The sequence below is a fragment of the Euleptes europaea genome, chromosome 15, assembly GCF_029931775.1.
Source record: "Euleptes europaea isolate rEulEur1 chromosome 15, rEulEur1.hap1, whole genome shotgun sequence".
Taxonomy (NCBI): domain Eukaryota; kingdom Metazoa; phylum Chordata; class Lepidosauria; order Squamata; family Sphaerodactylidae; genus Euleptes; species Euleptes europaea.
The window spans coordinates 43,369,834-43,396,790 of record NC_079326.1 but is presented as its reverse complement, the minus strand read 5'-3'; the positions used below and the strand labels follow the sequence as shown (position 1 = coordinate 43,396,790).

General features: G+C 44.0%; 1 protein-coding gene across 1 annotated transcript in view; it reads left to right on the top strand.

The window, feature by feature from the left end:
- The window catches only part of CCDC141 (coiled-coil domain containing 141), a 116,776-nt gene extending 90,166 nt beyond the window's left edge, over positions 1-26,610 (top strand). The window contains exons 17-25 of the mRNA XM_056861530.1: positions 560-709; positions 9,515-9,655; positions 10,129-10,323; positions 11,102-11,285; positions 14,372-14,484; positions 16,790-16,912; positions 17,870-17,947; positions 20,184-21,073; positions 26,349-26,610. Coding sequence (XP_056717508.1) covers positions 560-709; positions 9,515-9,655; positions 10,129-10,323; positions 11,102-11,285; positions 14,372-14,484; positions 16,790-16,912; positions 17,870-17,947; positions 20,184-21,073; positions 26,349-26,610 — 2,136 coding nt within the window. The remainder of the gene's footprint in view (positions 1-559; positions 710-9,514; positions 9,656-10,128; positions 10,324-11,101; positions 11,286-14,371; positions 14,485-16,789; positions 16,913-17,869; positions 17,948-20,183; positions 21,074-26,348) is intronic.
- Positions 26,611-26,957: the final 347 nt, after the last annotated feature.

Here is a 26,957-nt window from a genome sequence, read left to right as displayed (position 1 = left end):
TCCCTTCTCATGTTGTTCCTAGGGATCCTCTGTCCCCCAGGAGAAATATTTTTTTTGGGGGGTGGAGACAAAGAAGTCCTGCTCCACTGATAGAAATCTCTTTCATCAGCAGAGATCTATCATGGTATCTTAATGGAAGTCCCATTCCACATTTTCTTTGCAACCTTTTTTGTGCTGTACTGTATTTCAATGGAGCCCATGCAAGTCAGTTAGCAATCCTGGCTCCCATAATCTTCAGTGGTCCTTCCACCCTCTTCCATTGTTTCTGATAGGCAATCCTGTCATTCCTTTTAGTACATCCCTTTGCAGACTACAGCCAATTACAAAGCATAGTTTTCAAGGGGCAGGGACTCAGGCGCACCAGATTTGTGCTAGTGATTCTGTATTACAAAAACTTATTCTTGATACTCCAGGACTTTCTTCGGGGCAAACAAGCACCATGCATAGGATTTTGAGAATTCAGATGAGAAAAGTGGGGTCAAGGGAGCGTCAAACCCAAAGTAAAATTCCCATGCATAAAAGACCATTGTCTCATCTTGATTTCTGCATTTCATTCCAGAATCCCTTTAACGTTTCTGTAAAGAATCTGCAGCAGCAGCTGGAGGCACTTGAGTCTGGCAGTGTTAACTGGGGTTTAAAAGCGGATAAGTACGAGGAAGAGCTATCAAACGTTCTCCATTTCTGCACCACGAGAGACGAGATTCATGAGGTCTGGTGAAAAAGAAACACATTAAATGATTAAAAGCTGTTGCGTCCTTTGACTTTCTTGCTGTTCAGTAGTCCTCGTAGGTTCATTTTCAGTTAGGCTCCTGGGTTCGCTACCCGGGTAAAAGATGGTCTGTGTGCCTCTATAATTCAACAGTCAGCAGTTTTAAAGGTAAAGGTCCCCTGTTCAAGCACCGGGTCATTCCTGACCCATGGGGTGATGTCACATCCCGACGTTTCCAAGGCAGACTTTGTTTGCGGGGTGGTTTGCCAGTGCCTTCCCCAGTCATCTTCCCTTTACCCCCAGCAAGCTGGGTACTCATTTTACCGACCTTGGAAGGATGGAAGGCGGAGTCAACCTTGAGCCGGCTACCTGAAACCGACTTCTGTCGGGATCGAACTCAGGTTGTGAGCAGAGCTTTTGACTGCAGTACTGCAGCTTAACACTCTGCGCCACGGGGCTCTCTATCAGCAGTTTTACTGACATTTATGTTCTTCATAAAGAAGATAGGAAATGGTCACTTCTACACAAAGCCTGTCTACACTTTACACAGAATGAGGTGGTAGAGATCTGAACTATAACATTTCAGACCATCACAACTCTCTACATGTAGTTAACTGGGTACACCAGGGTACGGGCTACTCTAAACATCTTGTTCCTGATGTGATAGCTTGGTATATTCAGTGAGAGCTTTTTACATGGGGGGAGAATCCACAATTTGACACAGATATTTGCACTGCAAATGATATTTTATGTATGATGATAACTGTAGCTGTCACTTTTTGCGGTATAATTTAAAGCGTAGATGTTACATGAAGTGCACTAAATGTGCCTTTACTTTCTGATTACAATATATAAATAATGGCTGGAATCCACAAAAAAATAAACCGTAGTTTATACATGCCGAATGGAATTTTTTGTCCCCTTTTGGGGGGGTTTGGATGACAAAATTTCCCCTTATTGTAACACAAATCACTTTGAAAATTCCCTCTGTTTCAAAAGGGGTTTGCCATGAAGGATTGCTGTTCAGGAAACACAGACCAAAAACCTCCTTACGTGCAAAGAGCTAGAGGTACCGTATTTTTCGCTCCATAGGACGCACCTGACCATAAGACGCACCTAGTTTTTAGAGGAGGAAAACAAGAAAAAATCTTGTTTTCCTCCTCTAAAAACTTGTCTTATGGAATGAATGGCGGCTGGGCGCATGCGCGTCGGGACGGCGCAAGCCGGCGTTCCCTGCCCCAACGGCCAGCTGGGAGGCGGGCGGGGCCGCACAGAGCCAGCTGGGCGCGTGCACGCCAGCCCGTCAGGGCGGGGAACGCTGGCTCGCGTAGTCCGGATGCACACACGCCCATCCGGCTCTGTGCGCCCCGCCCGCCTCCCAGCTGGCCATCGGGGCAGGGAACGCCGGCTCACGCCGTCCTGATGCGCATGTGCCCAGCTGGCTCTGTGTGCCCCGCACGCCTCCCAGCTGGCTGTCGGGGTGGGGAACACCGGTTTGCGCCGTCCCGATGCGCACATGCCCAGCCGGCATTCACTCCATAAGACGCACAGACTTTCCCCTCACTTTTGAGGAGGAAAAAGGTGCGTCTTATGGAGTGAAAAATACGGTACCTTTTTTGTGGATCCCAGACAATATTTAAAACACAGGTAGGTACTCAGGTATATTTATTCCTTCATTTATGTTTAGCTTTCCACTCATTAGAAACCTCTGTGTTATACAGGGGAAGTCTGCATGTCTTATAACCAGATCCTAAGGGAATGTTCCACATGTCCTCAACCTAATGTTGTTGTTTTTTCCTGAATCAGTACAGTTCTGCCCATCTTGCCTGTGTAAACCTCCAGGTTCCACGTGGACATTTTGCTATTTCACCTGTGCTGATCAGTCTGCTAGCTGACAGCTGGCCTCTTACCCTCAGTAGGAGCCTGAATTAGACCAGCTGTCTCACCTGCTTGTGAATTCTATGTCCCTCGTGAGTCAAAACTATGTATGGTGATGAACAGGTCTCCTATATGTTTTAAGAGAGTAAATAGCAGCTGCACAGGGAGAGTGAGGGGGGGTTTAGATTGGTGGGTGCCTGCATCTCTGTTACTTTTTTTTTTTAATCCAGCCCTTCCTATCAGGAGCTCAGGGCAGCACATGCAGTTTTCTCCCACATTTTATCCTCACAGCAACTCTATAAACGTAATTTAGGCTGAGAAACCATGACTGGCCAAAGGTTACCCAGTGAACTTCATGGCAGAGTAAGGAGGACTTGAAGCTGGGCTTCCCAGGTCCAGGAGTTTAGCCACCACAACCATGCTGGTGCTCTGTTTTCTCCTCTGGGGATAATAGCAGGTCAGAGAAGTGGGGTCCATTGAGCTGAGGAAAACAGCTGGGAGGGGCTAGGGTTGCCAACCTCCAGGTACTAGCTGGAGATCTCCTGCTATTACAACTGATCTCCAGTCAGTAGAGATCAGTTCACATGGAGAAAAATGGCTGCTTTTGCAATTGGTCTCTATGGCATTGAGGTCCCTTACCTCCCTAAGCCCCGCCTTCCTCAGGCTCTGACCCAGAAACCTCCTGCCGGTGGCGACAAGGGACCTGGCAACCCTATGGGGGGGCATAGGGATTCCAGCCTCCAGGTGGGACCTGCGAATCTCCTGGAATTACATCTCTTCAGGGTTAAAGTTTCCTTTTCTCCAACCCTGAATCAGGCCTTCCTGTGACTGCTGTTTACTCTTAAAAAACACACACATGGGAAAACCATTCCTGAAGCTCCTGACATCTTGCCTAGTTTGAACCAAGGGAATCTGATAGGTCAGAGTTAGCTGGCTTTTCGTTCAAAGGGGGTGTGAAAGCGACTGTTGTACTGTCTTATTAATTTCATCTCATGACCAAGAGGCTTTTTTCTCCTTAAGGGAGTTTGCAAATGCCCTTCACCGCCACCTCTATCATAATAAAAGACAGCATGGAATTGCTTCAGTTATACTGCCTTTTTTATAGTTTCATTATCTAGTCCTAAGACAATGCAGAAATGCCAATGCACCTATCATGTAATTGATAAATTTACTTGCTTGAACCCAGAATACTGTTGTTGTTGTTTTAAATTGACATCTCCCAATGGCAGAAACAGCGCAAATGCAGCCTCAGAAAGGTTGGGGACCCCTGGGTTATATCCTTGCAAATAACCTTTCAGAAAGAAACTGTCCACCTGATAGAAGCAAAGAAACATTTTGCTGTTGTTAGCAGGGAAAAGTTGTTTAGATCTAACAGGCCAGGTGGTCATCAGCAAGCTAAATTATTTGCACATCTCCAGTTGACGGCACTGGGTTTGAAAACGGTTTCATTGTCTAGGGAATGTTTTAGGGCCAAATATTAAGTGTTGCATATCTGGCGGTCAGAACTGTAGACACTGCCCTTTGTCTCAAAAGTGCCTGCAGCATAGGCTTGCCAGCTCCATGTTGGGAAATACCTGGAGATTTGGGGGGGGGGGTGCAGCCTGAGGAGGGCAGGGTTTGGAGAGGGGAGGGACTTCAGTGCTATAGAGTCCAATTGCCCAAGTGGCCAGGGGAACTGATCTCTGTTGCCTGGAGATCAGCTGTAATAGCAGGAGATCTCCAGCCACCACCTGGATGTTGGCAACCCTACTTCAGCACCCTGGGGGAAAGACTTGGACACGGCAAGAAAGACCTGTTTCTCTAATTGGGAGAAACAGCAAATTGGGAGCTCCATATGACTCCCTTTCAGGAAGAGAAAGCATATCCAGAGACTGAATCACAGATCTCCCGCATCGCACATAGTTAACGTACTATTTATGTGTCTAAAACGCAACATGAAAAGACTTGCAAAATGCAAGTGACTCCTGAATTATAGCGACACCTGAATTACAAATGACAGAGAATAGCGAGCAAAGGATTAATTTTCCTTTTAAAAGCAATTTGCTCTACATTCCTACACAAATGGCTCCGGAAAACAACACGAAGTTTGAAGGAAGAGTTTAGTCTTTATAGGCCTCTAATGAGAGAGAGTACTTCAAAAGCAAAGTGCTCACTATAGCATACCCATCCTTCAAGCAAGCTGCCATAAATAGCATCAACATTTAAAAATGAATACCAGGCTCACAGGGCATGTCAGTGCCGTTTTGGATGTGTTATGGTGTGCATCCAGCCAATAAGAGTTCCACTGTGGGGTGGCACCTGACATACATCAGTTCCACACAGCAGCCAGGGCTGGTTCTGATGTTTGCAGGTTCCCTTACTCCACTTCTGCCAGATCCTTCCCCCGGATGTTTTGTTGACACACAGACACAGTCTAATCCTGTTTCTGTTCTCTCTAGCGTCATCTGTGATAGAAAAGTTGTTTTCCATTAGCACGTTTCTTTAGCTTGTTTTAAGCCTGCCCTTAAGACATCTGCATGCGGAAGGAGAAAAGTCCATGTTAAATGATCCTCCTGAAAGTCTCAGGAATGGAAAGAGGAGGAAAGTTCTTTTTTCCCCTTAAGGTGTTTTCTTTTCTCCCACCGCCCTTTTTTTTGTGAGCCTGAACAATCAAATTATTAAAACTCTCCTGCTCTCTCTTTATTATCTGTTCTCTGTTTTCTTGTGTAATAAATCTCAGCAGTTGCCATCAAACATCCCCCTTCTGTCAGTCTTTAGCTACGACAGGACAGCTACGGTTCAGGACAGCTGTACAAATGCATGCCTGCAAGGACCTGGACAAACCTCTAGGGCAAAAGTTGGTTAAAGTCATCATAATGCATGCCAGCGTTAACACTTTTCAGTGAACGGACAGAACGGGAACTAAGATCAGTTCAGAGGACCTACTTTTCTCCCCCGTGTTGAGATTCTTCTGGAATCATCACACAGTGCTGTCCTCATGGAATTCTTATCTTAACTAATCCAATGCCCTTCTGCAACCACCATACTTACTTTCTTTAATGATATTGTTCCTATGGCCAATTCATTGGCCATTTATGCTTGGTAATTAGCAGCGCGTTCCAGCCCCACATATTTTTTTTGAGTTTTTCAGGGAACCGTCATTCAGGAAATGACTGCCAAGCCAGTGCACACCTGCTTCGCCCCTTTAACGCGACCTTTTGTGCTTGCTCCGAAGAATCCCGTCAAGGAACCATGCAAAAATCACAGCTGCGCTTTTGCTATGCACACGGCAGTTGCTAATGGCTATGCAAACAGGAACGAGGGAGCAGGCGGGTGGGGGGTGGAATTTCTCCTTTTGCATCAGGACTGTGAATAGGCATTCTAAAGGTCGCATTTAAAAAAAGAACTTTGTGCGAGCATCAAAACTGACCCTGCATAAATGGCCATACTGTTCATATGGCCAACACTAAGATCAAAATTAAAGAAAAAGAACTATAAATATATAGACAGATATCTAGAAAACCAATAAGAAAATTAGTATTTTTAAAATCTTAATTGACTGGGGGTGGGGGACTTGGCAACTGCCAATGTTGTGCAACCACCATGTATTCAGCGATTTCAGCCCACCGGTTTGTTCAAAGCATGGCGTCCTTATATTGAGCATGGTGCACTTAGGATGTAATCCTTAACTTGCTCATTGGGAAATGTTCCTGTTGAAATCGGAGGAAAGTAATTCTATGTAATGACACGTAGTACTTTTTAGATGCATGCATAGTTTTCAGATTTGTTTCTCAGTCGAAGGATGGGGAGCTGTATCAGGCCTTTTAATGGTGCCGTTACACTCTCCTAAACCCATTAACTTTAGAGGGTATAATTCTGTTTACGATTGCCCTATCGGTATCTCAATCTACATCCACATCTTTTATGGTTCTACAACCCCTTTTTCTCATATCTCCACTGCCCATGCTCCAGTCTTTGGTATTGATACAGCACAGGCATATTAATATGTATTTCAAAACATCCCTCCTAGGAAACGTGGCAGTAAAACCCAGAGTCACAGCAGAAACCCACATCAGCAGGACTATGGGAAAGAGATGGTAGGTTAGGGGATAGTGCTGACTTATTTCAGCGCTCTGACTGAGCAATTCTGCTTTAGTCACCACGGAACCTCTGCTGTTAATTCCTCAGTTGTAGGCATAATGCAAGAGCTGTACGCAGGTCTAAATCCGATCTGAATTTTCCACTAAGAGTAAAAGAGAAAAGCGACAGCAGCTGCAGCCCTTTGGACATATGAACCGAGTCTTCTAAAACAAGGAGATCCCATTTCATGCATCCATTTCATGCATCCTCTGTGCCAAAAAAAGGAGGATTAAAATCACTGTATTGACGAAGCTTTTAAAGTCTTGCTGACTTATGGCTGGGTCCAGGATTTCCTCTTGCCCCTCAAATGTATTAGTTTCACATTTTAAGTACAAATTGTGTCCCAGTCCCTACCTTTAAGAAGAATGGGCAGCTCTGGCTAGCTAGAAATGAGTTTCTTAGTGGCTTTACATAGGAGAAGCTGTTTGTGATAAAGTGGTAACGGCAATTAGAAGTCTTTGTGCAAACTGAGAAATATATATATTAAAGCAGGAGGTGTTGCATATAATTTAAAATGAAGACAGTTGTCAAACAGGTCCTCTTAAAACATATTTATTCTGGGATTGTGCATTTACGTGTATGTAATTAGTATTTTCCCCATCCAACCCCAAGGGTTATTTAAAGGATATGCTTGCCTAATATTATCTTCACATTAACTCTAAGGAAGGCTAGCATGAGAAACAATTACCCCAGTTATTTGATTTCTTGGGATTCAATACCATTACTCTGCCACTTAAACTGAAGTGAATGGAGAAACCTACTTTATTTAGGTGTTCCATAGGTACCCTAGAGCTCTATGTGAGTCCCGTAATTGGAAACAGTTGCCTTATAAATTTCAAGTCTGAGCCAGGATTTGCACCTGGGTCTCCTTCCTCCAAACATTCAGTGCATTCACTGAGAGAGTATTTTAACCAAGAAAGGCAATTTTTTAAAGAATAAACCAACATACTTTGCAAGGAGTGCCAACAGTATCATAATGGTTAGGGTTTCCAGCTCTGGGTTGAGAAATACCTGGAGATTTTGGGGGTGGAGCCTGAGGAGGGCGGGTTTTAAGGAGGGGAGGGACCTCAGCAGGGCATAATCATCATATGGAAGGAGGTTAATGAACATTTCCCCCCCCCCCAATTGTTTCATCCTCCCTGACTCTTCTTTAAGTTCAGCCTAAACCTACAGGATCCCCACTTCCTCTCTTCCTTCCTCTATCCTTTTTTGGAAGCTCCTCAGCCATTCCCACTTTCTGTTTTCTTTACCTTGTTAATCGTTATCCCGAGGGAGTACCTTTCTTTATTTCGGAGTAGCTTTGGCTTCTTTGAAAAGCACCCAGGCATCCCTATCACGCTTGTAGTGAGGTCACTTCCCATCGTCCCCGTTTGCATCCACGAGCCAGTGGCACAAATGCCTGCCTCCTGTTCCTATCCCTGTCTTGAGGGAGGGAACTTCTCTCCCACAAATATTAATTAAGCAGATTAAGTCCCTCAAGAAGTTGTTTCAAGGGCGAAAACGCATGGTTGCTTTAGCCTCCTTTATTCCCTGTTTCAGCCAGGATTCAACCAGGATCGAAAGCACGTTCGGCGAAACGCATACGTTCGATCCTGGCTGAATCCTGGCTGAAACAGGGAATAAAGGAGGCTAAAGCGACCTTGCATTTTCGCCCTCATAGTATTAGTTGCCTTGGGAGGTTACATTAGCCATAGGCAGAGCATACATTAAATAAATAATGTATGTAGACGTGCTCATGTATCCAACCATCTGGAGACCTCATAGAGGAGGACTTTGCCATTTCCCTCTCCTACTGCATCACACTGAGCCCCACCCCTCAATTTTTGTTCCTGGGAGTGAGTGGACCTTCAGGGTCAATTCAGTGAGGGTCTGCAGTAGAAGGGGCAATCAGTGGAAATCACCACTCTATGTTCCAAAGCTCCCTGAAGTCTTCAGAACTGCCTGGTTGGATACTTCCTACGGGACCTAGAACCAATGAAATTTAAAACGCTTGTGACTATTTGGATTCAGATTCATTAAATAAGCTGTCAGAGAGTATCTTGTTTCCTCTTTTGGCAGTCCTTAACAACCAGGGATTTGTCTGTTGCCCTATAAGCCAAGCAGATATAATTTTGTGATGATATCTTTGAGATGGCATTTATCTCTGTGGTTTCGCAACACAATGCTAATTTGCCAGGAAAGTTCAAGAGGCGGTTCGGTTCGTTCCTTTCCAGATGCACACTAGGAAAACCTGTACAAGTATCAAATTCTCTGATAATCTCAAGTTAAATCTCATTACTTACTAGATTACAAACAATATCTGTCTTGTTGAAGTTCAGAAATGACTACTCAAATGGCAAGGCCAAAAAGAAAACAGTACCAGTGTGCTGAGAGCCAACATGGTGTCGCGGTTAAGAGCGGTGGTTTGGAGCGGTGGACTCTAATCTGGAGAACTGGGTTTGGTTCCTCACTCCTACATTTAGTAGCATCATGTGGAAAGGTTCGGTGCACAAGATTGCTGGTACATATAGTGATGATAGCATGGATTATCAATCCCCACGTAACTTTTTAGATATGAAACTGATTTATTTCTTGAGAGGTATACTTCCAGCAGAATAAATAGTTGCACTGCATTTAACAAATTATTGGTCATAATTTTTTTTCTAAACACAGATGGTCTCCATGCTGAAAAATGGTATGTGTGAAGCAGTCTATAGGTGATATATCTTATGTTTTGCCCATTTAAGAGGCTAAATCAGACTATGTATCATTTCTTAATCTATTTGTATTACTGTCAAAATTCCTCAGGAAGCTCTGATTTCCTTGCAGCTCAGGGAATCGTTTAAAGATCTCAAAAAGAAATTCAACAACATGAAATTCAACTATAGCAAGAAAACAGAGAAAGCTCGAAATCTGAAGGCTCTGAGAATTCAGATTCAGCAAGTTGATGTGTATTCCGAAAAAATGGAGGTAACAATTATAACACTTGGGATATTATATGCTTGAGATTTACCCCAGTAGTACATTGTGATGACTGACACAATCAGATATTTTCCCTGTTGCAGTTAATGTAACAGAATTGCAATGGCTACATACTCTTTTTCCTTCAATCATTGGCTTAGAGTAAGTTCAAAATGGACTCTTTTTTGGTTTGTCTGCTTTTCTTCCAAATATTATATTACAAAGCCTAAACTGCTGGGAAGAGATCCATCAAACACTAGAAACCCAACAGATACACAGAAGATGTAGAGAAACTATGCCTCGTTTTACTTTCAGAGGGGAAATTAAAAGATTTTGGCTTGATGGCACCTGTAAATACTCATGGCAATGCAGCAGTTGTATTTCGTCTTTATTTGTTTAATGTGTTACACAGAATACATTTCTTTCTGAGTTGTGCATGCACACTTCTTTTTCAAAAATGCCCACTGTGTCCTCTGGAACAGGTTCTGAGGAAGAAAGTGGGGAATCTAAAGAGGAAAACCATAGAGTGTTCAACAACTCAGCCTTCAGACAGAGCCACCGTTCTCTCTGAGTCAATCCATGAATTAGAGAAGCAGATCTGGGAATTTGGCAAGATCATGGAAGATTACAAACAAAATTTAGATCTGATGGAGCACCTGCAGCAGATGATGGAAGAGGTATAAATGCTGTTGTGATAAAGGACCATTTCTGGGATGTGGGATAAACAATGCATTCCCCTTTAGTATCAGTTGGTGTGCATATTGTCCTTAATTGGGTGGAAGAGCCATGGTAGACCATCCGCTTTGCATGTAAAAGGCCCCAGGTTCAATCCCTGATATCTGCAGTTAAAAGGATCAGGTAGCAGGTGATGTAAAAGACCTCTGCCTGCAACCCTAGAGAGCCACTACCAGTCAGAGTAGACAAATACTGTGATGGACCAATGATCTGATTTGGAATAAGACAGCTTCATGTGATCATTTAGGATGCTTAAATGGTTACTGAAACTTTGTAAAATAAGCTTGGGAGATGGATGACTATAGGTCCCATCTATTCAATCATCAGTAGCATTCACTTGCATATGTTGGGAAAGTGGGTATTATAATACAATATTTACTCAAATGCAAGGCTAGTTCTTTTTCCGCAGGTAAGCCATCAAAAAAGAGGGTCATCTTACATTTGCAGTTAAGGTAGAGTTATGTTCAGTAATTTTGTGCGTATAAAATTTTTAAGGGTGTCATCTTCCACTCAAAGTTGTTTTCCTTTCAAGTGTATATCTGTTTTGGGGCATGCAAAATTCATCAGGGATTTGCATATGACTGTAGATGTTAATATTCACAAAATTATGGATGTTCCGTAGCTTAACAGAGGCATAAATCAAGTTGAACTCTAGTAGTATTCATCAGTAATCTATCAGAAAAATGTTCTGAGAGTACCTGTTTCTTTTCCCTAACATAGTGTCAGTTTTGGTCTGAAGATGCAAGTGCGACTGTAGTTAGAGTTGAAAAATATTCCGTAGAGTGTAAGACGCGAGAAGCAGTAGAAACTCTCTCCAGGCAATTCAGCAAGTTCATTGAACCTACAGTCCCTCAACAAGAAGAAAGAATTCAGCAGATTACCAGCCTTGCTAAAGACTTATTCGGTATGGGTTCATTTATATGGCATTACAATATGGTAAGGGGATGTCTTTGGGAAATAAGGAAAATAGGGTTTTATTAATTTCAGGATTACTTTCCTTCAAAACAAATGTATTTGTTAAGTAGGTTTACTTGGGTAATACGATTATAAAGGGTTCAGCACTGAACAGCAAAGCCATGAAAAATTTCACAGCTTCCATCTTTCAAATCCATTAACACCTGTGTTTTGCATTCCAAACTTTTATTCCATTGGATTTAAAGCCATCATTTCATATCTGAATTTAACAATTTATAATTTAAAAAAGTGTAAGAGCTTAATAACTTTTAATTGTTTGAAGGAGTAATGAACATTACATAAATGTCAATAGAGGGGGATAATACTAGCATCACCACAATTATATCAGCCATGCCAATTCATGACATAGATAAATGTCAGTAAAGTGGGGTAATACTGTAATCACCGCAGTTATATAGAACATGAGTAGAGTATGAATTCTCAAACTTCTTCCCTAAATTTGTCATAATCGTTCTTCATTCTGTTTTACCAAACGTCTGAAAGCATATTTTAATGCTATAGCTTCTAATAAGTATATATGTACATTGCTATGCTTGAACAAACTAAGTTTAGTTCTAAATATTGTCGAAGGCTTTCACGGTCAGAGTTCATTGGTTCTTGTAGGTTATCCGGGCTGTGTTTATTAGAAGTTAGAAGTTTAGTTCTAATTTTTCTAATGAATCTTCTACATTCATCATCAAACCAGTCATTCTTTTTCAGTGCCCTTGATGAGACAATCAGTTTTGTACAGACTGATTTTAAAAGGTCTAAAATAGATGTCAATATTCCTGTCATTCCAACAGCATCCCTCTGTCTCATAAATTCCTCGAGCAGAAGTTTAGCATCTCTAGAATACATGATATTGTTTGCTACTGGGATTAGTATCTTTCTAACACAAGGTACTTTTGGTCCTTATTATGCCTGTCTTGAGGTTGCAGACTAAATTTTTCAAGGGCAAAATAGAACTTTCCTGCCTCCACACTGCAACTGCAGTCCATTGATCCCCATGACATGCTGCTCCTGGGAGGATAGGGGGACCCTGAGGAATTAGAAGGTCTGCAGCTAGAAGGGGGAGTCGATGGAAATTGCCAATTTGGTTTGGGTCCTACCCTTGACGTCCTATTACAAATAGTACTGAATCCAATCCTATAGATTCTTATGCTATGGAGTCAGAAGAATTTACTTGTTCTTGTGTTCCTGTAGTTTAAATATGACTCAGTTCCTGGGTAACAGATCAAAACAGTCTGGCATCTAACTACAGGGACTCAGAATTCTGCTAAATAGAGACCTCAGACCAGGGGTGGGGAACCTCAGGCCCGGGGGCCATATGTGGCCCCCGAGGACATTTTTTGTGGCCCTCGGGAGCTCTGGGACCCTGCTGCAGAGGCGGGGCACAGGCCGGCCCTCCCAGAGGGTGTTCCTGGCACCACGGCTTACAGCGGCGCCCTTTGGACCTCCTCTCGCCGACTGTCGGCTGTTGAGCAGCAAGAGGGAGGGGGAAAGAGGCTGGCAGCTCCCGGCGGCAGAGCATGCATGCAGGAGCTGATTGGGCTTCGGGGGGGGGCCTTTTGTGGACTCTGGGGAGGAGAGGGCATGGTGACTGGGGCCCGGTCGCGCGGGGCTCTGTGCACCACCGGGTGTGTGTGTGCAGGGGAGGCTAGGGTCCGGTCGCGTGGGGCCAGCTGGTGTGTGTGTGTGTGGGGGGGGAAGGCTTTTCTCTCTTTTCTTCCTCTTTTTCTGTCACTCTTTCTCCTTTCTCTCCCTCTTTCTCCCTCTTTTTCTGTCTCTGTCTTTGTCTCCGTCCGTCCTTTTCTTTCTCTCCCTCCGTCCTTTTCTTTCTTTCTCCCTCTCTCTCCATTTCTTTCTCCCTTTCTCTCCCTTTCTCCCTCCCTCCCTTTTCCTCTTTCTGTTTTCCTTCCTCCCTTACCGATCAACTGTGGGCTGCGCCTCCCTGGCACCTCGTTTGCTCGGGCCCACTGCTGGCTGCCCTTCCGCCTGGGAGGGGGGAGGGGGGGCACCCTGCAGGCCTTCTGTGTGTAGCCTCCCCTGGGGTTGCCAACCTCCAGGTGGTGGCTGGAGACCTGGCAACCCTCGCCTCTTCCCCCCCCCACCGGGAGATCTACACCTGGTATGGCCCCTGAATGATGTCATAAATGTGCAAATGGCCCTTGGCAGGAAAAAGGTTCCCCACCCCTGCCTCAGACTATAGTCTGAAAAACAAAATCTGGATACAATCTGGATCTAAAGGTTGACCTCGTCAGGTCTTGGAAGCTAAGCAGAGTTGGCCCTGGTTAGTATTTGGATGGGGGACCATCAAGGACACCAGGGACGCTGTGCAGAGGCAGGCAATGGCAAACCACCGCTGAACAACTCTTGCCTGCAAAACCATACGGGGTCACCATAAGTCAGCTGCGATGTGAGGGCAAAAAAAAGGGGGGGTTACCCTAGGTTGAATCCACTGGTAATTTTCCTCTAACAGAAGGCACTTCCGTCTGCAGAATGGAACTTCCCTGCCGCCACCCTTCCACTACAGCTCACTGAGGGCGCAGCTAGATGATATAGAATCCACGGGGACCACCTAGGGGTACCACAGCCATTTTATCTCAGGAATTCTTCTGCTTTAAAAATGCCCTGGGGGCCTGATCCTGCTCAGGGCCATGGTGCAGAGAGGAGGACAGTCTCCTGTTCTCCCCCCATGCCATTTTTCAAGAGCCCAAATGAGCATTTGGGCTCTTGAAAATGCCATGTAGGGGAGAGACAGCAGCTCCCCCCACATATCACAGTCCAAAGCAGGATTGGACCCCCCCCCCCCCACAGCACTTATAAAGCAAGACAATTCCTGAGCTTTTCTAAATGTTGGTCTTAGCGGGCAGGGGATGCTCAAGAACAACATGACGGGCAACTAGGGGGATCAGCAAAAACTGCTTGCTTCTTTCCACTGGCAGAAAATTACTGCTGGATCTAACCCAGTATATGTATTATTTATTTCTGATGGAAGTGTACTTCTTTTACCCTTGCAATTATTTTATACTCCAGGTTTTGAAGATGGAACGAAGTACATTGAAAAAATAATAACAAAACACAAAGAAGTCCTCCATTCTATCAGTGAACTGTGTAGTTCCTTAAAAGACCTTCAAAACCGGCTTGGGGTAATTTTTTCACCCTTTTTTCTACTGCAAATGATCTGGACTATTTATAGCCCGAGCCCCTAAGCCTCTGTACACACATGAAGCGCTTTTGTGGGCGATGTCAGCTGCTGCTGAAGTCTCCTGACGTTTTACAGTGGAGGGTGGGGTCATTCTGATGCTCATATTATACATGCAGCTGAGTTGGCAACCCTACTGTCAATAGTCTTCTATCTTTCCACTTAATTCAGCGTAACAAAAATATCTTGCACAGCACTACCATGTTACATAGGGCAACAATGGCTTTTCCTGATGTATGTTGGTCTTAGCAGGCAGGGGATGCTCACTAAGACCAACATATGTCAGGAAAAGCCATTGTTGCCCTATGTGACATGGTAGTGCTGTGCAAGATATTTTTGTTATGCTGAATTAAGTGGAAAGACAGAAGACTATTGACAGTAGGGTTGCCAACCTCCAGGTACTAGCTGAAGATCTCCTGCTATTACAACTGATCTCCAGCCGATAGAGATCAGTTCGCCTGGAGCAAATGGCTGCTTTGGACTCTATGGCATTGAAGTTCCTCCCCTTCCCAAACTCCACCCTCCTCAGGCTCCACTCCAAAAACCTCCCGCCGGTACCGAAGAGGGACCTGGCAACCCTAACTGACAAAGCTTCAACTGGATTGAGTACTAGCAACCCATACTAGAGATGTTTCAGTCACTCGTTTTATCCCAAACATATATAAATGACAGTTGCTGGATTCTATCACAATTTAGTGGGACCAAAAATTGAAACGCCATATGCTACTGTACAAATTAAGGGGTGGAATGATTGAGGATATAGTGACTGAGTTGGGTTCATTGTGGTTCCCACCAAGTTCTAGGGGACCAAGTAAATGGGTTGCAATCTGGGAAAACAGTTGGGAGATGACTCTACACATTGCTTCATATAGGGTAATCACTAGCTTAGTGTGTCTACACTAATAGCTTTCCTGAATAAACTTCTTTACGTTTTTGTAAGTGACTGGCTATCATTCACACCTATGGAAAAACACAAACACTTGTTACACTTGTGCTCCTCTTTGTCTGTTGTGGAGGTAGCTCTTCACTCCAGAGAACACGTTCCCTTTGATGCTAGCTGAAAACTGCCTTGCATGAGAGGACCACACTGCAGAAGACCACCTCCACAATGGACAAAGAGGAACACAAGCAGAAAGGAAGTTTAGAGGCTTCCTCGGGAGGTGGTAAACTCTCCTTCCCTGGAGGTTTCTAAGCAGAGGCTAGATGGCCATCTGTCAGCAAGGCTGATTCTATGAACTTAGGCAGTTCATGAGAGGGAGGGCATGTTGGCCATCTTCTGGGCACTGGGTGTGTGGGGGGGGAGGTAGTTGTGAATTTCCTGCATTGTGCAGGGGGTTGGACTAGATGACCCTGGTCACGTGGTCCCTTCCAACTCTATGATTCTATGAGTCAAAGTCAAAATGCTGGACTTAGGGACAACAGTGGGAACAAACATATCCAGCACCCGTGACACTGAATAGCCCAGCTTCTGGGGAAATGCTCATTTCCTTTACAGGTTGCAGTATGTCTCTGTGTGCTTAGTGCAGAGATATTTTGCACTGGACAGGAATTGTTGCAATATAGAGGCCCTCCATCCACCCATTCCATTGTAATGACAGGCACGTCCCTCAGAACTGGTGAAATAGTATAATTCAGATTAAGTTGCAGTTACAGTACAGCAGATCCACAGATAAGAAGCATATTTTGATTAGCCTCATGAAACCTGTGTTGGTTGGTTGTAAACTGCCTGCTTGGCTAGGATGTGAGGGTCCATATGCACATCATGCAGGGTTGCCAGCTCCAGGTTGGGAAATACCTGGAGATCTGGGGGGTGTAGCCTGAGGAGGGTGTGGTTTGGAGAGGGGAGGGACTTCAATGCCATAGAGTCCAATAACCAAAGCAGCCATTTTATCCAGGGGAACTGATCTCTGTAACCTGGAGAACAGTTGTAATAGCGGGAGATCTCCAGCCACCACCTGGAGGTTGGCAACCCTAACATCGTGGCTTTTCAGAACCCATCCTGTTGCAGCCCCTTACTTCCCTTAAAGGCTAATCCTAAAGGTCAATGATCCATCCATTCAACAATGGGATGCAATGAAACAAAGAAACTGTCTACCTCCCTGGGGGTAGGTGAAAGCACTTTGTATGTACAAACCAATGTCTTTGAGCCCTAGCCCTAAAATCTTCAGTAGGAGGGAGGTTCATATGTGTTCAGGCACCATTTTTATTCCCGTGGCTAGCTAATGTAGCTCTTCATTTCATTTTACCAGGAAGACCAACAAAAGCAGAAATCTCCAAATTATGATGAAGAACAAAAAACAGAACGAGAGAGGCAGAAACAGAAGATAGATAAGGATAGTATAAAAGAAAAGGAAAATGAACCAAAAGAACAGGTTTGGAAGCATTTTTCATCTTAATTTTGCATAAATTATACTGACAAAAGTCATTTACTGTGCCATCCGAAATAGAGTTACACCTTTCTTAAGTCCATTGACGTCAATGGATTTTAAAAGGGTGTAACCCTGTTTAGGATGACACTGATATATTGTTAGTAAGACTAACTTTTCAACACTGAACAGTTAAGGAAGCTCTCAAATGGATTAAGTTTAATAATATATTATGTAACAAAACAACACTTTGAACAAATCTGTTTGCCTTTAATTCTTATTCTATTCAAATACTTTTAATTCTCAATAGAATTTAGAAAACTTAGGCTAGATTATGCCCAAGCTTATTTTTATACATTACAGGTTGATACCAAAAGAGCGTTCGTATAATTGTTATTCCAAACTGAATTTGAACTATGAGATTAGGGTTGCTTTCCAGAAATTAGGGTTGTTTTCTAGGTTTTCTGGATTGCAGTGCAAACAGTAATCACATCCCTACCAATCTGTGCTCTCTGGAGGATGACCAGGGTGGCCCTTGAGAGCTGGTGTAAGGGATCCAATTCATGCATATCAAACATACATACATAGGGGTTGCCAACCTCCAGGTACTAGCTGGAGATCTCCTGCTATTACAACTGATCTCGATCCGATAGAGATCAGTTCACCTGGAGAAAATGGCCGCTTTGGCAATTGGACTCTATGGCATTGAAGTCCCTCCCCTCCTGAAACCCCGCACTCCTCAGGCTCTGCCCGAAAAACCTCCCGGTGGTGGTGAAGAGGGACCTGGCAACCCTATCAAGCATCGAGTTGTGAGAACCACTTGCAGTAAGAATCCCCCATCTGGAAAGCATGTCTTATTCATTGAATTAGTCTTATTCATTGAATTATTAGCTTTCTCAGCAGACCAATTTAATGCCTTTTGTATCTTCCATTTATTGTCTTTCTGCTTATGTGTGCTTTTAGATGGACTTGCTAGCTGAAAGCTCCATTATAACGAAGACAGAAAATTCTAACACAGCTGTCTCTACCAGTACTATAAAGGTAACAATATGAAGTATAATTAGCTTTTCCTAATTAGATTTCTTGCAAAATGTTGGTGACCTACATCTTGCTTTTATCCAAAAGAAAATTTTGGGCCCACAAGAAGATTCACAGCATTTTCTAAAAACTGGAGAAAACAACCCTATTCTGAAGTGACAAAAGTTATGTTTCTTAGCAATAAACAGATGGGATTAAAAAAAATGGTTCCGTCATGGTTGTAGTATCCTGAACAATGGGACATGTCAACTTTGTTTCAGCTTAAGAAGGTTTTTTTTTTATTTAGCTGCTTACTCACGGGAGCCCCTGAGGGCCAAAACTAAAGGGCAGAGCAGAAATTTACTTATAGAGGCTGCTTGTGTACATTACAGCAGCTGCAAGCTGGGAATAGGTATAATGAGTTTTCCAAACAGAGTAGGGATGCCAGCCTCCAGGTGGGACCTGGGGATCCCCCAGAATTACTGCTCATCTCCAGACTACAGAAGTCAGTTCCCCTGGAGAAAATGGCTGCTTTGGAGGGTGGACTGTAATGCATTGTACCCTACTGAGGTCCCTTTCCTTCCCAGGCTCCATCCCCAAAACTCCAGGACTTTCCCAACCTGAATCTGGCAACCCTCCCCCCTCCCCCATCCTCCTGCTGGTGGCCTCCCCCCACCCCAATTTCTGCTGATGAAAAGGGTCTCTGTCAGCGGCACAGTACCTCTTACCTCTCCCCTCCTGTTGCAGCCCAAAATGCATCCTGAAACGGGATCCCCCCAGGAACAGCATGGGGGCAGGTGGAAGTCTGCAGTGGGAAGGGGCAATTGGTGAAAATCGCCCCCCTCCTTCCATCTAGAGCAGTGGTTCCCAACCTTTTTTTGACCAGGGACCCCTAGGACTTTTTTGTTCGGTGCAGGGACCCCAAGGTTCAAAATAAAAATTCCGAGAATTTTAAAATAAACTTTAATCATAAGTGTTAGTTAAACATTAAACTTAGAATAATATTTGAATATATATTTTATAATAGAGAACTTTTAATTGAAAATATTAATTTATTATGGGTTTATAACTTTGTTTCGCGGACCTTAATTTAGTTCTCGTGGACCCCTGGGGGTCCACGGACCCCTGGTTGGGAACCAGTGATCTAGAGAAATGCTTCACTGGACGCAACCAATATTTGTATTATTTTAGCGATCTGCCTTTCAAATACCTCAGACATGGAGTATCTTGATTGGCCCTCATCTTTGATGACAGCAGACCATATTCTAGTTGTACATAAAATGTATTTGTCACATGGGCTAATCAGTGTAGAATTCTGCATGAAACCCTGCACTTATATACAAGCCCTGTCATTTCTCTGGAGGAAACACAAATAACTATGTGTAATGTTTCATTTCTAAAATATCTAAGGATATTGCTGGATGTTTGGGAACCCTACAAGATATAACGCTCTAAAGGTCTTCGGTTCAGAAATATAAGAACAAAGGATACAATGTACACACTCAAGTCTCTCAGGGCCAAATTATACAAGATTTTAAAAAAATGTGTCTGGAAAAATGTTCTGGAAAACCTGGACCTGACTTGTTAAAAAATGTGTTGTGTAGTTTTGCCCTCAGTTGCCGATTGCTCTTGCCTGCTTGGCTTCATGTATTTTGAAACAAACTCAGCAGCTGCATAACACTCCAGCCACTAGAGAATGGTTGGAGTATATATTTGCTTTATCACAGTCTTTCTGAGCTGAAATGATTTATTTTTTTTAGCAAGACACAGTATGATGGGAGATGGCTCAGTCACAGCCATGGGGGAAATGATTGTTTCATAGAAGAGCTAGAAAAATGGATTGACTGTGAAAGATTTGAAACAACCCTAGGAAAGAGGGTAGAGAAGTGGAAATGGTAAGGAGAATTATTTGCCCCCCTAGTATGAGTGGGAGCATCAATTTTGGGAAAAATTGGTTTGAAAGTGTGAAGGGGGGTTTGTTTTCTAAACTTTTTTTTCAAGACCTTTATTGGCATACAGTTTTCTAAACTATTCCCTTCCCTTCTTTAGGACGAGACAGGCAGCACAATTAAAGAATCAATAGAAATTGATTTGTATTTGTAATTGAAACGTCTTAATAATCATAAGCGTTAGCCGTGCAGATATGTTCTTGTGCTTTCAGAAGTGAAAGTACATAAAATGACATGTGGGGAGAAAGCAAAAAAAATAATCTAATTGCTTGGCACTGTTCAGTCTCTCTCTTTCCCTTTCTGTTTTTAAGGAAGAGAAGATACTGGCTGATACTTCGGTGAGCTTTCCTGCTGGCGAGGATCCTGTTTCACGGGATGCCGACCTGCTGTCTCTTTCCAAAGAAGATAGCTTTCAGGCAGAGCTGCTGGCAGAAGATGGACCCTCTGGAGACGAATACGAGTGTATATCCCCTGACGATATCTCTTTGCCACCACTTTCTGAGACGCCAGAATCCAACCTTCTCCATTCTGAAACAGAGCTGGAAGAGCTACCTCCCTGCTCCAGCTCTCCTGCTCTGCATGTCAGCTCCTATAGCGTGCAAATGCCGATAAATGCTGGCAGTAAAAGAATGAGAGATGAATCCGATCCCTTAACCTTTTCCGCTTACGCTGACACGCCTGGTCACAGAAAGGAACATGCCTCCAATCAGCCAGGAAGGTTCTCTTCCTCTACCCTAAGCCATCACCCGAAGTGCAAAACGGAATCCCCTTTCACTCCCGGTTCACCCGAGATGCCTGACGCCAGCACTGTTCCCTGCACGCCTAAGACAGGGCCTGCCTACTGCATGCGGAGTGAAGTGTGCGAGACGAGTTGGCAAAGCCACGAGGTCCGCAGAAGCATGCCTGGAGCGCAGGGACAATTGCATGACATAAATAACTGTACTAAAACCCAGGATAGGCTGCATGCTTCACCGGGTGCATTCTCAGGTCTCCTGTTTCAATCAGATGCCACCCGAAGCTGTCAGAGGCAGATGGTCACCAGAGAAGAGATTAAAAGTGTATCTGAAAAGAACAGCATGGTCAGCCTCTCTGGACAGGCGCCTAACTTCTCCAAGCTTCTGTCTAATGTAACTGTCATGGAAGGCTCTCCGGTGACTTTGGAAGTAGAAGTAACAGGATTCCCAGAGCCTGCAGTGACCTGGTGGGTAGCTTACAATGAGAAAACCTAAATATAAATAGAGAAATCTCCCTCTCCCAAGCCACATATAACACTGTCCTGATCTGGAAATTAGAGCAACCCGTTTTATATCATTCTGTATTTCCATATGATGCTTCTTCCAGCTTCCACGCTAGAGTCATGACCCGTACTGTGATTAGGGTTCCCAGCCTCCAGGTGGGGGTTGGAGAGCTCTTGGAATGAGAACTGATCTCCAGGCTATAGAGAAAAAATGCCTGCTTCAGAGGGTGGGCTCTATGGCATTAAACCGGACTGAGGCCCCTCCCCTCCCCAAACCTTGACCTCCTCAGGTTCCACATCCCAAATCTCCAGGAATTTTCCAACCTGGCAACCCTAACTGAGATAGTAGACCTGGACTATGCCCCCATTCCTAATTCTCAGGTTTCAAAGTGATTAAAGCAAATGCTGTCCAAAATTTTAGGTAACCTTTAAAATATGAAAGACCTTAAATTTCCAATGAAACATTCCAACCATTAAAAGTGGTCAGTGGAGTGAGATTCCTTTTTCTCTGATCAGCATGGTTCCACATTTGCATGTCATATACCCCATTTTACACACAAAACAGAGCAAGAACAGCCGTGCAACCCAAATCCTCGTCCAACTGGTTCTGTGTGACCAAAGAGACTCTGAACTTGTATTTCTTAAATGACAGCTTCTAGGGTTACCTGCCAACCAGAAAACAAACACAGGCTGGCTAGTTCTCTCTCTCTCTCTCTCTCTCTCTCTCTCTCTCTCTCTCTCTCTCTCTCTCTCTCTCTCTCTCTCTCTCTCTCTCTCTCTCTCTCTCTCTCTCTCTCTCTCTCTCTCTCTCTCTCTCTCTCTCTTTAATGCCTTGAGCCAGCTGCTAGAAAAACAAGGTGCACAAGGCCATTTTCTCTCCCATCAGCCTTTTTTGAAAAAGGTGCGCTACATAGGTGAATAGACAGCTCTTGCCCTGGACTCTGCAAAATGAATGAACAAACAGATAGGCTCTATTGCCAGACCCACTAAGGCCTTTTATGCAGGGACGTTTCCCCGCGGTCACCCCCTTCAACTGCTTTGGGGCTTCCTTTTGATAGTGCGGGCCTTTTCCGACCATCAGAGGTCACATTTTGCAGATTCTGGCTAAAACAGCATCTGGAAAACATGGGCAAAACACGTGGAAATGTGTGGGGAGAGCGAGGCGACCTCTGGCAGGCAGAAAAGGCATGCATAATCAAAAGGAAGCCCGAAGCAGTTGGCAGGGGTGACCGCGGGGAAACGTCTCTACATAAAAGTCCTAAAACTGCTGGGCTTTGCCTTGCTCCTGGACATGCTTTGGTTCTATCTCAACGCCCTGCAGAGGAATCAGCTTGCCAGACTTCATGAGAAACCTCTTTTGAGACTTTCAAAAGCAGTTTGTTGTTTTCATTATATTGTACATACCCATAGTTCAAGGGGAAAGTCTAAAAGCCCTCCTGAGCATATCTTTGGGTTTGCTTAAAGTAAGTCAGTCATCCATAATGCTCTTACTGTCATTATCTCTTAATTATCCAACAATAACTCTAATCAGGGAGTCATTATAGGCTTTATTTAATAGATAAGGAACTGGGGCTTAGATGAACTACCACCCAAACACGCTGATTTTAAAAGCACACTTGGAATTATGAACATTTTATAAATAAAAAATGGATCACTCACCCTCCCGTTACCACTTGGTATTTAAGACCTCTGAGTTTCAGATCTTCTTTGCTATATTCTAAAAAGGAGCCCAGCAACCTCACTGAATGTCAACAGAGAGGCCCTCTGGATTTAGTCTACTGCTGTGACCAAGACCACCTAGAGTGTCCACACCTAAACTGTGATTCGAACCTTGAATACAAAAATAAGAGCTGAGGGCTCCACTTGTCCCTTGGGACCACGGGGGTAGCAACGTAAACATATGTTTGGCTATATCCAGCCAGCAAGTTTTTTTGATCCAAATTTCACACACACAACACTAGGGTTGTATTGTAATTCATAAGTGGCCAGCTTAGAAGGAAAATACCTTGGACACTTAGATATGGCGAACAACTTTAATGTTGTTGACCCCTTTTCTAGGTTGCTATAATATAATAATAAAAGATTTTTGTCAAAACCCTAGAAAAGGTTAGAAAATGCTTTTGATAAGAGAGAGAAAGAGAGACTCCCACATGTTTTAATCCAGAAATTCAGCCTGCTGGGCTCGTGGAAGGGAAGGCAAGGTGAATATCCTTTTAATATATAAGTCTAGGTTCTATCAACATAGATTTCCTGCAAGTTGCAGTGAAGGAAAGCATCCATGATTGTGTGTGTGTAAAGTGCCGTCAAGCGTAGGCAACGTATGGTGACCCCATAAGGTTTTCAAGGCAAGAGACGTTCAGAGGTGGTTTGCCATTGCCTGCCTCCCTGTCACGACCCTGGTATTCCTTGGAGGTCTCCCATCCAAATACTTGCCGGGTCGAAGCTGAGAGTGTGTGACTGTCCCAAGGTCACCCAGTTTCCATGGAAGAATGGGGATTCGAACCTGGGTTTTCCAGGTCCTAGCCTGACACCTTAACCATTACACCATGCTGGCTTTCAATTATTAGTTAGCTAAATAAAATCCAAATCATTTTGAAGCTGATATCTCATGTTATCACTTATTATCCTCCAGTTCTCCTGAAGCTGGCATCGATTTCTTTTGTAGCTATTTTGGGTCTCTCTCTCTCTCTCTCTCTCTCTCTCTCTCTCTCTCTCTCTCTCTGTTTGCAATGCCTGGCACTGTACACAGAAACATGTTTATATTTGCAGAATATGTGTTCTCTCTCACAACTTTGGAACCAGGAAACTAACAAATGTCAAGTAGAATATAATAATCAGTATATAACGGAAAGGCAAATGAAGCAGACCTAGTACTGTGTTGTGCCTGAGTCACTAACCAATTTGTAAGCTTTTTGTTTTTAATTCCTTGCCCTTCCCACTGGGACAATGTTGCTGTCAACTTTAGGCAGACTTGAATACTCAGACCGTTTTGTATAGATTAAAAAAAAAACATTTGTTCCACTTGCAAACAAAATAAACTTTTAGAACGGCATGATCTTTCTCAGTGCTCTGCAAAAATTAAGAGGAAATATTCACAATAAGTGTTAAGTTTGGAAAGTCAATGGCAATGTAATGTACTCTTACACAGAAAAACAACAGGAAGCTTACATCTAGCAACCTAACCAAGTATGTAAACAAACAGGAGTTAGAAGGGCATGTAGCAAAAGTCGCCAAAAGGTAGCCATCAGGTGTAGCAAAATATAATAAAACTCCAGTGGCTCCTTAAAAGACTCACAGCATATATTTCAATATGAACTTTTGTGAGTCACAGCTCACTTCTTCAGATTAGGGTTGCCATCTCCAGGTTGGGAAATACCTGGAGATTTTGGGGGTGGAGCCTGAGGAGGGGAGGGACTTCAGTGGGGCATAATGCTATAGAATCCACCTTCCAAAGTGGCCATTTTTTCCAGGTGAACGGATCTCTGTTGCCTGGAGATCAGTTGTAATAGTGGGAGATCTTCAGCCACCACCTGGAGGCTGGCAACCTTACTTCAGATATATGAAGAGAAAATCATCCTGGGAATTCTTTTTAAAGGGGGGGGGAAAGATAAATTAGCTTATCTGGAATGCCACTTATTTGTTTTCCATGGAAGGATATCTTAACATTGGGTGGCAGGAAGTAGAAAGGGGGTGGATAGCTCTCTGCCCCTCACCCCAGCTCTACGGTTGCCAGGTCCCTCTTCGCCACCGGCGGCAGGTTTTTGGGGTGGAACCTGAGGAGGGTGGGGTTTGGGGAGGGGAGGGACTTCAATGCCATAGAGTCCAATTGATCTGTTATTTACAAGTGCAAAGCGCCAAAAATGACATGAGCTTCACTCAGGCAGCCAAAAGGGCGCATGGAAGAGAAAGATTGTGATTGTATAAGCCTTAAGACATTTGTAGGAGCAACAGTTTGAGGCCACCGGCTGACGAAGCTGTCTTCGGACGGCGAAAGCGTTTGAATCATCCGGCAAATGCTCCAGCAGGAGGCATGCCTCCCCCGTTTCCAGGCTTCATTTTTGCTTTCTGTTAAAAGAAAAAAGTTGTCAACAAATCATTGTACTTACCTTTGCAAACAATTTGTCTTCTTTGGGTAGCTCTCAGCTACACATTGTCATTGTGTTAAGTGTTTGTATATGCTCATGTCATTTTTGGCGCTTTGCACTTGTAAATAACAGATCACGTTTTGCATAAGATTTATGAGCTTGTTACTTTTGAGTACCTGGAGGTTGGCAACCCTAGCTCAAATCCTTGGGACCAGCATTTTCCACCTGCATTTTGGCAGCTCGACATGTTGTGGGTGGTAAATAAGAAGTTCAGGTAGAGGTGAAAAACCCACAAAAGGAATTGGCACTTGCAGTCTAAGAGCTTGCCTCTTACATTCCCCAGCTTGTCAATTGGTAGTCTACCCGGTTGCCAGGTTCCAGAAGGTAAATGGGTTTCTATCCCTGCCCCCCAATGAACTCAATACAGGCACAAAACATTAGAAGACTTAATAATGGAATACAGTCCCCATGAAAATCACATGAGCTTCTGCCACAAGTCCTGGTTTTCTTCTCCCTTATAGCTAGGGTTACCAGGTCCCTCTTTGCCATCGACGGGAGGTTTTGGGGGCAGAGCTTGAGGAGGGCTGGGTTTGGGGAGGGGAAGGACTTAAACGCCATAGAGTCCAATTGCCAAAGCGGCCATTTTCTCCAGGTGAACTGATCTCTATAGGCTGGAAATCAGTTGTAATAGCAGGAGATCTCCAGCTACTACCTGGAGGTTGGCAACCCTACTTATAGCAGTATTAACATCAATTGATCCAGAAGGGGAAAAATCAAGTCTTGACTCCCTTTCTCTGTCTTCTTTGATTAAAACGAATATTGGTGCGTATAAATTAAATCCAGGTTCCAATTGTGGAGTTAGCAGCCACTCCAGGGCTCCTCTTGGGTACCCATGCTGCCAGGCTCACCTCTTTCCCGCTGCTAAGGCTCCCTCCTCGTTAATGGCAAAAGCCGATCTGAATTGTGAGCAAACCAATTTCACCTTTTAAAATGCAGGGAGGTGAGGAGCCACCGCTAGCAATGGCCCCCGCTGCTAATTTCCCGTCACGGCCTGTTAAAAGGCTGTTCGACATCCCCGCTTATTTTATTTTATTTTTTTTTGCTTCACCGACCTTTTGTGTTAAGCTGACTTGAAAACTGACTCTCTACTTCAGGTACCAGAAAGGCCAGAAAGTGAGCGGAGATGAGCGCTTAAAGCTCTCACACAAGGCTTCAGAGTACGCTTTGTTCATTCAGAAGGTGTGTGCCACAGATGCGGGCCTCTATGTGGTTCGGGCTAACAATTCTAATGGCACGGTCTCCTCCAGTGCCATCCTCCGTGTGAAAGGTAACGGGCCGCCTATACAAAGAATAGACTGGATAATATTGTGTGCCCTGTACTTGACTGTATCACTTGCCTACCGGCTGTTTGCTTAGCACTGACTTCACGGGATGCTTGTAACATTTCACCTTCGGAGACAACAGCAAACGGTTATTGGCTTCCGCGGCACCGCCTCACATCACCTTGCTTGAGATTCACTCTGAGTAGAGGGCTTTTGAGACACTGGATGTTGTTATGTTCTTATACTAATGTTGCAAAAGGGGAAAGAGAGGTATAAAGACAGACCTGCGCGCTGAAAGAATAAAAATGCTTTAGAACTGAAAACAAGAACCATGGAAGAACTGCTTTTATGGATAATGGTTTTGTTTGCAGGTATTTAATTCAGCATGTCTACTGTTTGACAAATACATTATTGGTGCTTTACATTTCATCTGTTTGTGTT